Here is a 14,803-nt window from a genome sequence, read left to right on the forward strand (position 1 = left end):
GGTTCCTCTCCATATACAGATATCTGTATAAGCTTTCTGGTATAAGCTTTGTGGACTAAAACCTCATCTCATTAAATGCATGACATCTTCATTGGTGGGACACACTACCGGGTCAGAGCAGCACCGGAAAGAGTGTTTGTGCACACGTACGGGTGCGCACTCATCACTGGAGACACCGGCCCGAGGCAAGGAAAGCTTGGGAGACCCCTGATTTAAGATGTCTGAGGACTATAATTCTAATAGCAAACTCTAGTGTTTAGTGCCAACATGTAGGCTAGAATGGGCTGCTAGGTAATGAGGTATCATCACGCCTGGAGGAATCCCAGGGTTTTTAGAAAGACAAGAACACTTTTTAAAAATCTGAAGCAGGAGGTCAATAAAACTGGGCCTAGGCAATAGCCTGTCAACTGAAAAAGACTAGGGTAAGGGGCAGTGGATCACCCTATTTAAAGGGAAGGACTGGAAGGAATGCTGAACTGGTATACTCTTCAGGTGAGGCGACTGTTACCAATAATTGTACTGCCTTCGATGAGATGGGTTTGTATTTGTATCGGGTACTTAACTTCTTTCTCAGGTGTTCTCCCACTTGACCAAGTCTAAGATTCTATATTGCCATCACTAGTAATAGTAAATGGTAAATTTATCTTCCATCAATTTGTCACCCTTTTTAACAGCCATCACATTTTATGGTAGCAAAATCCATGATTAATTCTGTGCTGCATGAGGAACTGCTTTTGTCTGTCCTGGATATACTGTTAATTACAGTAGTTGAGGCACTGAGAAGTCAGATTTGTTGGCAGGCCATTCTAGTGGACCCAAACACTACAGAAACCAACCAAGAATTGCCATAATTATTTGTTGTTTTCCAGGCCCATATGAAACAAACCAGACACAGGACCCACAAATGTTTCAACTCATACCTTTTATAATAGCCTCACATCCTTGCACACGGCACTGTAGGAATGCCTCAGTGAGATATGAAACTTCAGTTTCTGTTTTTATCCTGGGGCAACCACTTCCTGCTAAGCAGTTTGTAACCCAAAGCGTCTGTAACCCGAGGTACCACTGTAAATTTAAGCTATGAAACCATATTCAAATAATCCCAACAATAAGTTTTATTATTTGCGCCACTTAAGTAAAGATGCTTAACCCCGTAGCTTTACACAAGTCTCTCTCTTACCCCTCTAATATGGTTTTAATAATCAAGAACACTAGTTCTGTCTTGATTTCCAAGACTAATTCAACTAGTGTATTTATTCCACCTGGACATTTAAGCAGTACATTCAAGTTACTGTTAAGTCAGGAATGGGAAAAATCTACCTTGCAGGCCCAACACTATTCCCAATTTGGCATGAGGCCAGTTTCCCCAAATGTCCACCTGCCCCATACCTCGTGATGTCAGATGTGGGATATGTAGAGATACAACTGGGTTGACTTACAAGTGAGTTCCTAGTGGAGAATGCCAGGTGATTGACAGGTGGATCAGCCCATGGGGCTGGGAACCAATAAGGATCTGGCCTGTTAGGCCAGAAAGGTTCCCTGCCCTGGCATAGGCAGATGTAAAAAATCCAGAACAGATTTAAGTATCAAAGGCAACTTCAAGTAAGGTATGCAGAATCAGTGTCAGATTGCATTTTGTAATGGATCTTTGCTAGCCAGATTTGGTACACCAATCAGAATGTGTGGGTGCTTAGAATGACCACTAAACTGACCATTTTGGTAGCATAAAGAAGTAGTCTTGTTATAAAAATCTTTATTTAAAACTTAAAGGAAAAAGAACAACTAAACAATACAGTTACACTCAAAGGTGGATTCCATTCATTGCACATGTGTTTTGAATGTTATCTTGTGAGGACATGCTGCTTCATAAACTGCTTCATATTGCACAAGAATCCATGGCTCAGTTTCATGATGCTATCAAAAAGGGGCCAAAAGGGAAATGCCAGCCATGAACATGAGACGATCCTCAACCAGCTATGCCTCAGAGTGGCATGTGCAAAGAGGACTTCAAGTAAGTTAGATATTGACAAACTGCTTTATGACCTGATTTGTAAGGTTCATGATCAGAGCTTACAATGCGATAAACTCTGCCTTTTGAGTCCAACCAGCCTATATTGGCTGGATTACCATACATCTCATCGGAACTACTTTGTTCCTGGGAACTACATGCTATGACTAGATATTCTTAGCAGTGGTAGTTTCAGCAACTTTATACTTGGGAGTTTTTGTAGAGCTTGCAATAATCCATGGATGTTTGAGAACCTCTTCCAGTGGCAGCCTGTGGAATGGATTATGCTTCAGCAGCTTTGAAATCAGATTCTGAGCACCCTCTGTTACAAATGGAGGAAATTTGTACTCTACCTTTAAACCAAAGAAATAGTCATCATTAGACATGTTTCTGTGAAAGCATGCATTCAAGGTGCATGAACTATTAAGTATAACTATTAGACTCCCCCCCCCCACTATACATTAGTAATCATGGTTTTTCTCTTGCCTTTTTGCTTAGCAGTCCCCTTCTGTGTCACTGTGGGTTCTATTTAACTAGTGTTATCCCATACTTCTATTTTTGAACTAGCTCAGAGAAATTGTTCAAGCCTAGGCTGTCCTAGGCTGCTTTTCCACAGTGGACTGCAAATGGGAAACACAAATTGAGCAGGTAAGTGTGCCAGAGGATTGCACCTCAAATCTTGCAACTGAACCTGTTGGGGAGAACCTGGATTTACTGGAATACAAAAATATACTAAGACAACACATTTAAAAATCAGAAATTCTAGTTCTTTAATTGAAAACTCCTGAACTAAAGTCAATGATATTAGGCCCCAAACCTGGAAAGTACATGTTCCATAACAGCTAGTTGAGAGTTAATTCCTATACCATGAAATGCTCAGTTTCTAAATCAAGCAGCATTATAATTCAACTTACCTTTGAAATGGCTCTGTACGTTTCCTGGTATGTGTCTGCCTCAAAAGGAGGCTTTCCTACTAGGAATTCATAACACAAGACACCAAGACTCCATAGATCAACTTTTTCATCATGTGTTCTCCCTTCAATCATTTCAGGTGGTAAGTAGTCAAGGGTACCACACAGAGTCGACCTCCTAGAAAATAAAAATGATGCACAGACTAACAACTGAAGGTTGCCACACAACTATTAAGATATTTCCCCACGCACTCATCTAGATCTTCATTCATGATTTAACACTTTCTAAAGCACTTTGTCCATGAATAGTAGTATATAGTATACTGGAGGAAGGCATGGCTGATGGCCAACCTGAAGAAGAGCATCCCTTCTAGGGATGCTTGATACCCTTGTAATCTAAGTAACATTCTCAACTAACAGTAGTTTCTCTAAACTCAATTCTTATAATCAGAGACTAATGCTAAGTTATTTTCACAAAGCTTACTGCCTACAGAAACAAAACAATTTCCTCATAGCCAAGTTCTGATTCTGTTGTCTGCCTCCATAGTACCAAGCTTCTTCAGTTGTCAGAAACGCAGGTCAGTAAAGCATGAGACTCAGATTAATCTCAGGATTGTGGATTTGAGCCCCACATTGGGCGAAAGATTCCTGCATTGTAGTGGGTAGGTCTAGATTATCCTCTGGTCCCTTCCAACTCTACGATTCCCTTACCTAGAGGATGGAGCATGCACAGACCATCCAAAGTCAGCAATCTTTAGCTCTCCATTTGATCCCAGCAGCAGGTTTTCAGGCTTTATGTCTCTATGAATTACTCTTTTCGAGTGGCAATACGATAACGCATCTGCCAGTTCAGTGATATACTGTAGAACAAATGAAGATTACAAATATAAGGAGTTCAATCTAAGCATTGTTCAAGCTAAGCAAATGCCTAAAATGCATGGGTAAAATGGCAGAAAATGTTTCTCAGTGTATCAATAACATGCTGCATCACTGATGCAAACAAGTCCTTAATATAGGACAAAAACCTTTAGACACACCTAATTCAAGACTCACTCTTTCCCACAGCCAAGTACGAAGAACTCAAAACATTAGATGCCAAGCTGGATTAGTATAGCCCTCAACATAGCTTCTTCCTCATCAGAAGCTACTTTGAATACCGTATTGGCCCAAATATAAACCGCACCTTTAAAATTAGAGGGGGGGGGAGAGGAAAAAAAATACCCGAATATAAGCCGCTCTATTCCTCACTGCTCCTGGCTGCATACTGGGGGGGGGGGGGCTGCACTGCAGACGGCCTTTCCCCTTCCTTGCTCTCTCCTTCACCAGCCTTGGGGGAGAGGATGGGGGGCTACGCACAGGGCAGGTGCCACTTTGCCGCACTCCTGGTGCTTTTTGCCCTACACTCCTGGCTGCATACTGTAAGGTTGTGAATATAAGCCACACTAACTTTTCACAGTTGGAATTTGGGGGGGGGGTGACGGTTATATTCAGGCCAATACAATAACAGACACTCCTGCCCCACCCAATCTTCTTCCAACAACTCCATAGGCTTCATGCTGCATGCACACCAAGCACTGTCCTGTATCATGCAACTTGCCATGTAGCCTTGCCAAAGACTGACACATATAAATGTCCTATTTATTCCAGTGAAATTCCTCCCGTCCCATTTTGGGATATTCTTTACTGGAAAAGCCAACCTAGCAGTTCGAAAGCACGCCCAAAAGTGCAAGTAGATAAATAGGTACCGCTCCGGCGGGAAGGTAAATGGTGTTCCGTTGCACCAGAAGCGGCTTAGTCATGCTGGCCACATGACCCAGAAAAACTGTCTGCAGACAAATGCCGGCTCCCTCAGCCTGTAAAGCGAATGAGCGCCGCAACCCCAGAGTCGTCTGCGACTGGACTTTACTGTCAGGGGTCCTTTACCTTTTTTTACTGGAAAAGCTACGAACTTCTCAACTCCACAAAACTGAGGAAACATACCTTACTCTACCATTTATACTGATACTGTTTCCCACTTTTGGACCAGCAAAACATAGCTGTTTAGTATAACCCTGGCTCAGGTCAGTGAAAGAAGAATCTACTCTTTCATGCCCTTCTCTAAGGAAGAGTTTGGTCCTAAAAGTGCAGTTTTAGCTTCATATGTGGTCACATACACAGTTCTGAAAAAAGTATCCTCAGAAGGTCAACATACATTAGCAGTCCGTTCCTCATCAAATTTAGTAAGCCTTTGGAGTTCTTTGTACACTTCTCCACGTGGTGCATGTTCCAGGATTAGGTAGACTCTTGTTGCATCATGGAAGTAGCCATAAAGTCGGAGAATATTTGGATGCCTACAAGTAAGTATATGCATCTTTAATAATGATGGCTTCATTTGTAAATGATGTGCACATAATTCTCCATGCCTCCCTCAATCTGCCTACAATTTGCTAAATAAATAAAAGTATCATTTGAGAAATTCTGTAACCACCACCAAGTTAGTTAGAGCAGCTGTGGCTAGGAGTGTGCTTTACCAGCTTTGTCTGGTTTGCCAGCTATGGCCATTCTTGGATGAGGATAGTCTGACCAGTGTCACCCAAGTGTTATTAACTTTGATGCTGGATTACTACAGTGTACTCTATGTGGGCCTGCACACAGAGTGTGGCAGCCAGATTGCTAATGGGGACACGCTGCAAATAACATGTGACACCATTTTATAGAACATCTACACTGGGTGCTTATCTGCTGAACCATGCTCAATGTCCTTTTATTTACACAAACCCGAAGAACTTATATTTAGGATACCTTAGGGGCTGCCTAAATCAGAGTTTGATCACTGGGAGCAACGACAGGAGTGTCATTGATCATTCCCCAAGTAGGATAAAGTTCATTTGACATCAGCATGAAATAGACCCTTTAGTGTCATCAGCCTAGTCCTATGGAAAATTCTGCCAATAGAGATTCAGCAGGAACCTGTTTCAACCTTTTAACACGTGCTTAAAACTTTTCTGTGCTGCCAGGCATATGCATGCAATTAAGAAAACATCTTTCTGTAAGTTGATTGCCTCTAAATTTCTACTTGCTTTTATTATATATTCTTGTAAGCTGGATTGATTTTTATGATACAGCATTGTGTGTGTATATATATGTGTGTATACACACACAAACACAAATGTGGAATGCTTCTAAAAATAAAAATCTGCTTAAGATAGCAAAGCTAGAAACCCATTCAAAACAGCCATTTAAAATCAATCTTACCGAAGATGAGACTGTATTTCTACTTCTCGACGCAGTTGATGTTCAACACCTGCTTTTTCCAGCTGTGTTTTAAATAAGACCTTCAGCGCCAAGATGAATTTGCTCTCCTTTTCACGAGCCAGATATACATTTCCAAATTTTCCTTTTCCCAGAGGACGACCAATTTCAAAGTCATCAAGAGACCACTGTTTTCTACAGAACAAAGCTATTATTTAGGTTGCTACAAGGTAATACAGCTGCCTCTCTGAAGTGAGAAGTTATTTTCATGCATATGGTCCTGTCCCAAAATATTAAACTTGCTGGCAATTACAAGGCATTCAGTAACATGCAAAAGTTTGTTTTGTTTCCAGTATTTTTGCTTACCTCTGTATTGTGTAAACAGCTTGGTGCTGTCAAAACCTATTTAGGTGTCAGTGTTGAGCGTGCACAGGATGGAAGCTTCTTGTTTTTGCTGGTGGGGGAACTTCTCCCAGCATTGTGCAAGCACTTTGTTTGAGGAAGTATATTGACAAAGCCCACCTTCCTCATATTAAGATTATACCACAATCTAAGAGCTTTACTAAATCAGACCAAGGGCTTATCTAAGTCCAACATTCCTTTCCAACACAGGTTGATTAGATTTTATTTACTTGAGTATTTCTAAACTACCAATTCTGGAAATGAATTCCATAAGTAACTCCATACAGTGTACTTCACACAATACACTATTGAAGACAACTCAGAAACAGTCAGATGACAGGTTGCAGTTCCATTTGGCTCTTATAACCCATGTTTTAAAACAACAGAATTCATTTTGCCTGTTGGTTCCAGGCTCAGTTCAGGGTATTTACAATAGTACTTAAAACTCTAAACAAGTTAGGACCAAATATCTGAAAGACCACTTCTCTCCTTACAGATTCTCCCAGGTCTTAAGAGTGGCAGAAAGAGCCCTCTTGGTAGCTCCATCATCCTCAAAAGTACCTGGGAAAAGGCATTCTGTCACAGCCCTTAAGCTGTGGAACTCACAGAGGTGCATCTGGCAGCTTTCTTATGCAGCTCTTGTTGGATGCCAACACACCTCTTTACCCCAGCCTTTGAGATCTAAGATACAGTGGTACCTCTGGTTACAAACGCTTCGGGTTACAAACTCCGCTAACCCGAAGCAGTTACTCCAGGTTGCAAACCTTGCCCCAGGATGATAATGGAAATCGTGTGCCGGTGGCGCAGCAGCAGCGGGAGGCCCATTTAGCGAAAGTGCGCCTCAGGTTAAGAACGATTTCAGGTTAAGAATGGACCTGCAGAAGGAATTAAGTTTGTAACCCGAGGTACCACTGCAAATATTTTTTTGGACCCACCCCATTCTTCTAATTTATTTTAAACTGATTTTAATATTGTATTTTTAAATTGTTATAACCTGCCCTAAGTACTGGACAGGTAAGAAATCATATAAATTATGAATTAGGTATTACTACTATGAATTACACTTAAAGCCCCATCCTAGCTCTAGTGTTTATCTACCTGCTTTTTACAGCATTCAAAGTTGTATGAGTCTTTGTCCATGTATCCCCAACTCAAGTCACTTTTTTTTTTGAAAACCAACAACTTCATTCACATCAGTATGGCTTTATCTGTGCCACTATACCCAGCTGACATTTTCATCATGCTAGGCTCCATGATCAAGTTCCTCAAATCATACCAGGTTCTGAGTGTGGTGCTGACAACGTCAAGATTTCAAGTTAGATACCCATATGGGACAGCTGCAATTTCTGCATTGCATGGGATTAGACTAGATGTTCCTCAGGATCTCTTCCAACCCCACAATTCTATGATTATTCAGTGTAGGTAGGTTTATTTTCTGTCCTTCAGGGCATAAGGTGAAATACTTAATGCTTCCTTATTATATGTAATTTAGCCATTTTACTGTACATTTCTCCAGTGCAGTAAACAAAATGGGACAAGAGCATCTAGGACATTATTGTGCCAAACACCATTTCAAACACTCAGTTCCAAGATTTAAAATATGCAATATAAATCACCCTTGCGTCTCTGCCTGTGCATGAAAGACAAAACTGCAATTTAAGTGCACTGGTTAAGATTTAAAGCCAAATGGTGGTAATGCAATTCACAAATCACATTTCCGTCTTCCTGCAGTTTTCATCTTTGACATCTTACAGTTGAGGCTGTTTGAAATCACCATCTGTGTTTTGCAAGAATGCAGGGTTAGTCAGCATGCATTTCCCCTTCTTTACTCAGTCTGGAATTACTGCTAGTTCAAATTAGCATATTGGTTGATGTTGTTTCAGAATTCCAAGGTTTCTGAGACAAGACTTTTCTCAACAACTGAAGTGTGGATTAATCATGCCTCCGTCTTCGATGATTTATCTGCACTCTGCCTATACTTTCTTACCAGTTTAACAAACAGAGGTTAGTCTAATAGGCCTATAAATCCCTGTATTCCTACATTCAACTCCTCAGAGCTGTATCCAAAGCCATAGAAAAGATGCTTGCACAAGGGAAATATTCTGCACCCTGAAAGGAATATGGGGATTACGGGATCCTCAAGAAAGTCCTGGGGTGTCAGATAGGGCAGCTTGTGTGTGAAGCTCCTCCCATGCCCAATTCCTCACTCCTCAAGTTCCTGATCTTTCACAAGCATCCCCCCCAACCCCCAGAAGAGGCTTTAGGGCAGTAGGAAAGAAGGCCACAGCAGAGAGGAGGGATTCTACTTGCCAATGAAATCTTGTGCTCATGCTGGCACTGGATGCAATCCAGACTTGAGTACAACTGTGCATTTCAGAATGCACTTCAAACACAACATAAACTTCGATGAAGACCAATAAGCTGAAGCGATTAGAGGTTATATGAAAATATATCCAGCTTTTAATTCTTCTTTAAGGATATTTTACTAAAATGTTGTACATTTGCTCAAAGCATCCCATTTTAATTATCTGAGAGACCATCAGTAAGACTGGGAAAAGGAAGCAAGCTTAGAAACCAATTTAGAGTAATATTTTTTAATCCTTTACTACGTGATTATAAGAGATTTTCCAAAAGCTGCAAAAAGAAGTAATCATGAACAACACCACCACATTTGTATTTCATCTTCCTACAAAAAAATAACATGGAAGTAAATGAAGTATCCAACTTACTTTTTGGTCTCACTGTTTGGATTTGACACCCCTTTTGCCTCTTTCTTCTGATTTGATACACCTGGTTCAGCTTTTTTTCCTGCATGTAGAGAAGTTCAATACTCTTAATAAGCTCAGACTTTATGAAGCGACACTGCTCTCTAGCAATTTGTTTTAAAACGCCCCTCTCAGAAGGTGAACTTCGTGCTTTATATTCAGCACACAAAATAAAAAACTTTATCTTCACCTGAAAACCATGCAGACCAATCAATATTCTGAATATAAGCAGCTTGGGTAGCAATCATCCACTTACTTGCCACATATGTACCCCGCCCCGAAGCTGGTGAAGCTCACACAAAAGCTCCTAGCTCAAGACCAGTAAGTGGCCTTTGGCAAGCTCACATCTGTTTCCAAGTCCTCCCACCTGCAACACAAATGACTGCAGATGCTTTCTGTAGAGTGTATCTAGGTCATTTACACCATTGACTAAGTAACACTCCATGCCACCATCTCAATGAATTGGAGCCTAAGCTTCTACTGGGAAGTACCCCAAGGCAGGGCTGTCTTTACCTAGGGGTTCAAGGAGTGCTGCTATGCGGCAGCAAAGTCAGTGGCACCTTTGACACAACTGATCTTGCGCCAGCGGCAGGCAGGCGGCATGAGCTTAGTCGTGTCAAAGGTGCAGCTGACCACGAGGAATCTCAACTCAAGCCATCCAAGTTTGCTCTGCTTAAAAGCTTCCAAGGGAAGGAGTCAAGAGTGCCCACCACCTCCCGTTTCCTGCGGGGAAACTCTGCTCACTTGATCTGCGTCTCCCTCCCAAGCCATGATCAGCCTGGACAAGGAAGAACCCAAGTTCAAGTTTAACCAGAATGATGAGGGTGCCAGCAGCAAAGGTGGGTGGCGAAGCAACGCCATCCGACCTCCCGGGATTTAAGGTGGGGGGTGGGGTGGGAGAGAGCACATTTGCAGCACATTAAATATAGTGGTTCTTCTGGGACGGAGGAAGAAGGGTCTTTACCAGAGGCATAGCTGAGGCATGGAATGAAGGAGCCATCTGGAGGCGCCTCCTGTGGCTGCGATGCAAACATGTCTCTCCCTTCTTTCCCCTAAGGGATGGGTCAGTTTGGGGGCTAAACTAAATTTGGGGGCACTGGGCAGATCTTTGCACCCTGGCAGCACATATGCTAAAGACAGCCCTGCCCCAAGAGCAGGTTCCTATTCGTATTACACTCCAGCTATTGAACACAAGGAGACATTCAACAATTTCTTGCTTCTCTCTGGAGCCATTTGGGCATTCTAGGAACTGAGAATTGGCCTTCCCTGGATCAATTATACAAGTGAAAGGGTTGTTTTGTTTGAGACATCCACATATTAGCTGCCAGCTGGGCATTCTAGGAACTGAGAATAAGGCCCCAGTGCAAAATGTAGTACAGGCAACCCTCGTTTTGGACAGTGGTTATGTTCCGGGTCATAGTGCATGTCGGCAGAGGGCACATAAGCCTACTTCACCCCCTCTTCTAGATTTGAAAACGGCCTGCATGTACACAAAACAGGAGTTGCCTGTATATATTACAATTGAATTCTTGTTTCCTATCAAAGAGACCTAATTTTCTGGGCCTAATTCAAGGTACTTGCCTTGATATTAATGCTTTACATGATTTGGGTCCCAAATACTTTCAAGAGCATCTATGTGCCAATCAGGACATGACAATTTGCAAAAGCAGCTCATCTTATATGGTGCCACTGCCTTTGGAAATGCAGGGAGCTGATGGTCTCTAGGGGTGCATCAGGCAGTATCTCTTTACAGCTTTAAGTGCACACTGAAGGCATACCCCCTTTTGACCTTTGACAGTTGAAGTACCATCTGGTTTGTTATGTATATATGGCCTATCATTTTGGGGTGTGACTGTTTTATTGCATTATATTATCTTTAAATGTAACCCACCTTGGGACCTTAAGGTGAAAGGCAGGTAACAAATATTAATCAGCATCTCAGTGTCATCCATGAACAGAAGGCACCCTTCTGTTCAGATACCTTGTTAGCATCCAAGCCCAAGTTGCTACTCAGGTCATTATGCAAAGTTTTTTTTCTTGCAGTAATTTGGTTTCTCTTATGAATTTCTAAGGCCCTAAGCCACCAAGCAACTTCTTGACTTTATAACCATTTTAGTATGAACTTTATACATAATAGCAACCAACACATTTGTTACAGAGGTGGACACATTTGAACAGCACTATTTACCAGAAACAGAGGGCTGCCGAGACGTTTCAGTGGCTTTACTTGGACCTAGACTCCTAGATGTTGGTTGAACAAGAAGTGTGGGTTGATGCTGAGTTAACTGTTTGGGACGTTTTGCACTGGCAACAGTAGGTTTCTGTGCCTGAGGCTGAATAGGCACCCGCTGAGCAACATTTAAAGGAGTCAGAACACGCTGCTGTTGGACTTCAATTCCAGGTGTCGCGTTCTGGGTCACAGGAACCCGTCTTGCACCATCCACAATAGCTGCCTGATTTTTAAAAAACAACAACAGTAAATATCACGCATAGCAAGCTAAGAGATCTCACATCCTAGTTTGTCTGAACTGACCAATGAGAAAAAACCATAGCTTCCCAAGGTGGAATCTAAACACATAAAAACGCTGTGAAAATGTTTTTTAAAAGTTTTGAAAAATACATTGAATTTGGCATAGCTCACTCTCGCCATCTAGTGTCACATTTGTATATTGCACTTTACTACACATTTAAAACATTTCATTTGCAGCTACATAGCCGAGTCCCAAGTTTGGACATAACAGAAAACTGCATTTATGCAAGAATTCATCTAGACTTGGCCTTAAATAGATGGGGAACATTACTCCACATGTTAATTATTCACTCCAGCACTATCAAATATCAGTTTTGGTCACATACAGAAATAATCCAGTAAGAACTGTAGCTCTGATTAACAAAGCCGAGATTTACAATGCTCAGTATCTGAAGATCACTTTACCTTGCCATTATGAGCTGAATTAGCATTCAGATTCTCTTTACAAGCTTTGTCCATTATTGCCTGGAGAAAATGAAATTCAGTTATGCAACTTGTGTAAAACATGAAATCCAAGTTATTTAAAGATCTCACTTCTATAATCTAGGTGCCAATGATTCTAAAACCAGTGAGCTTGACATATTTGATAAATATCAAATATGCCTGTCTATGCCTGTCAAAGCAGTGAGGCCCCTAAAACATTAATCCCACTAATCCCACTTCTTGATAATATTCCCATTAATCCCACTTCTTGATAATATTTAGGCAGCTTAATAGAAGCAAATAAGGACACACTAGAATTCCCTGGTGCAACTCATACTACCCAATATTTGGAAATGCCTGAAGATTTTATCACTGCCCAGAAGGCTTTTCTGTTTTAAGATCTGAAGGAGCAAACAAGCTATGGTATATTGATAAACTTGATTTGGAAGAAATTCTTAATGCTTTGCACAGAGGTGGATTATTGGCTATTACAATATGCGGGTTGTCCCAGAGGGTGAAGCCCAAGTAGGTAAATGAGTCAAAGTGTAGCTGGTTTGTTTCTGCTTATCCAGCAGAAATGATGGGGTTGTGTTTTATGGATGTGAGAAAGGAAAAAAAGTAACTTTTTTATTGAAATACAGTGGTACCTCTGGTTGCGAACGGAATCCGTTCCGGAGGCCCATTCGCAACATGAAAAGAACGCAACCCGCCATGGCGTGTCTGCGCATGCGCGGTTTGTGATTCGCCGCTTCTGCGCATGTCATTTTGCGTGTCTGCGCATGCGGCGAAACCTGGAAGTAACCCTTTCTGGTACTTCCAGGTCGCCGCGGGACACAACCTGAAGAAATGTAACATGAGGTATGACTGTAATGCAAACACTAATAAACTATAAATAGTAAATAAAACTGGGTTATCCCCACAATTGGAAGGATCTCTGCCTACTAGGACTATATATGCATGTATCTTGAGAGTGAAGTGCAGCTTTGTTTTTTCCTAGGAGTAGGGCAAGTTGAAAAATGTGCTCAAACATTTGGAAAACCTTCAGTGTCATGGCAGTCCTTGGGCCTCTTTACATAGTGTGATCCCCTTTAGTCTTTAACTCTTCAAAACTGCCTCACAACCCATGCCACACAACCTTGTTTCTTTGTTCTGATGAAACTCAACCTTGTAATGTGTAACAAATAAAAATTGAAGATAACAGTTGATCCTTGGGGTACCTTCCAAACCAGTGCTTTTTTAAGGGGTACTCATGGGTATGCAGTACCGGCACCTCTTTCTAGGGAAAAAAGGACTGCTTCAAACTACAGTTTTTAAGTACATTGCACCCCACCCCCAAAAAAACCTGGGAGCTGCAGTTTACATCTCCCAGAGCTACAATTCCCAGCACCCTTAACAAACCAGTTCCCAGGAATCTTGGGGAAGGGAAAAAGACGTGCTTTCAGTGTACAGTATACCAAGCACTGAGGCCTTCTCAATTGGGGTCTGACAGCCTAACCACTATGCGACACTCCCTCTCATTCTACGCAGAGAAAACGGGGCTTTCTAGAAGTTTCCTTCATGCTGGGCACCTATCCCACCCCAGAGCCATTTATGAGCTCACAATTTTTACCAGAAGCGCTACGGCTCCCTGGGATGCGCCTTCCGCCTTTACTCACGAGTGCCACAGCTCAAGGTCGTAACCACTTTCCTTAACGACACCCCGAAACCAGACGCAGGCAGGCCGAATACCTCACGATTCCTGCGCACTCCAGAGGCCTCGGCCGCCTACCCTCCGCGTTCCTCCAACAGCCTCCGAAGCTATTTGAATTCAAACCTTCGCCCGCCCACTCTGCAACGCTCTTTAAACCGCCGCCGCGCTCCTATTGGCGGAGCTCACCCTGTTGTCGACGAGGCTACCGCTCGCTGATTCGCTGGTCTCCGCAACCACCGCTCCACCCATTCGCGGGCTTCTAACTGTCGCCTTTGAGGGAAAGCCGCTGTCCTCGCGGCTTGCGATCATTTGCCCATGTGCAGAGGAAGGGGCACTGAGCGGGGCGGGGTTTCGCAAGGCTGCTCTTCTCCTGCTGGTGTCTGTTGTTGTGAACCGTGAACAAGAGAGAGAGAGAGCATGGCTAAGCAGGATACGCTCTCAGCGTAGCGCGCGAGCTCTCTTTTAGAAGGCGCGCGATACGCTGGTTAAGTAAACCCGTCGCACAGGGCCCATTGCTCTTTTCCCTTGCGCAGGTGGCGCATCGCCTCACGGCGCAGTCCCTACGGTAGCGACGGCAAAAATCTCGTATCCACCGCCTAATTATAGTGTGACGGACTCAGACTAAGACTGAGAGTTGGGTCTATTCCTGCCCCCAGTCTCTACACTTTGGGGCCGAAGCCCCCACTTTGAAAGACTTGAGTGAGGGGGCTCCTGTGAGGGCAGCTGCCAACACTGCAGGGCTGGTTTTTTGTGACAATGAAACTCGCTTGAATGTCCAGAGGGGTCAGATGCCACGACATATTTTCAGGGGAAAACGTGACAGGCCAGCAGAAGTGTGGCTCT

General features: G+C 42.7%; 1 protein-coding gene across 5 annotated transcripts; it reads right to left on the bottom strand.

Moving 5' to 3' along the window:
* Nucleotides 1–1,736: 1,736 nt before the first annotated feature.
* AURKA (aurora kinase A) lies at nt 1,737–14,093 on the bottom strand. 5 transcript variants are annotated; one of them, XM_053394307.1, is made up of 9 exons: nt 13,999–14,093; nt 12,253–12,312; nt 11,506–11,770; nt 9,282–9,360; nt 6,154–6,345; nt 5,111–5,249; nt 3,631–3,779; nt 2,923–3,097; nt 1,737–2,361 (listed from the first exon to the last, which is right to left on the bottom strand). In XM_053394307.1, the coding sequence occupies exons 2-9, from the start codon at nt 12,304–12,306 to the stop codon at nt 2,176–2,178; spliced, it is 1,239 nt and encodes a 412-aa protein (XP_053250282.1). In that variant the 5' UTR covers nt 12,307–12,312; nt 13,999–14,093; the 3' UTR covers nt 1,737–2,175. The 5 variants fall into 5 exon arrangements, with proteins under 5 accessions (XP_053250282.1, XP_053250280.1, XP_053250279.1 ...); XM_053394305.1 differs by having other exon boundaries at nt 13,926–14,090; XM_053394304.1 differs by having other exon boundaries at nt 13,880–14,090.
* Nucleotides 14,094–14,803: the final 710 nt, after the last annotated feature.

Source organism: Podarcis raffonei, chromosome 6 (assembly GCF_027172205.1).
Source record: "Podarcis raffonei isolate rPodRaf1 chromosome 6, rPodRaf1.pri, whole genome shotgun sequence".
Lineage (NCBI taxonomy): Eukaryota > Metazoa > Chordata > Lepidosauria > Squamata > Lacertidae > Podarcis > Podarcis raffonei.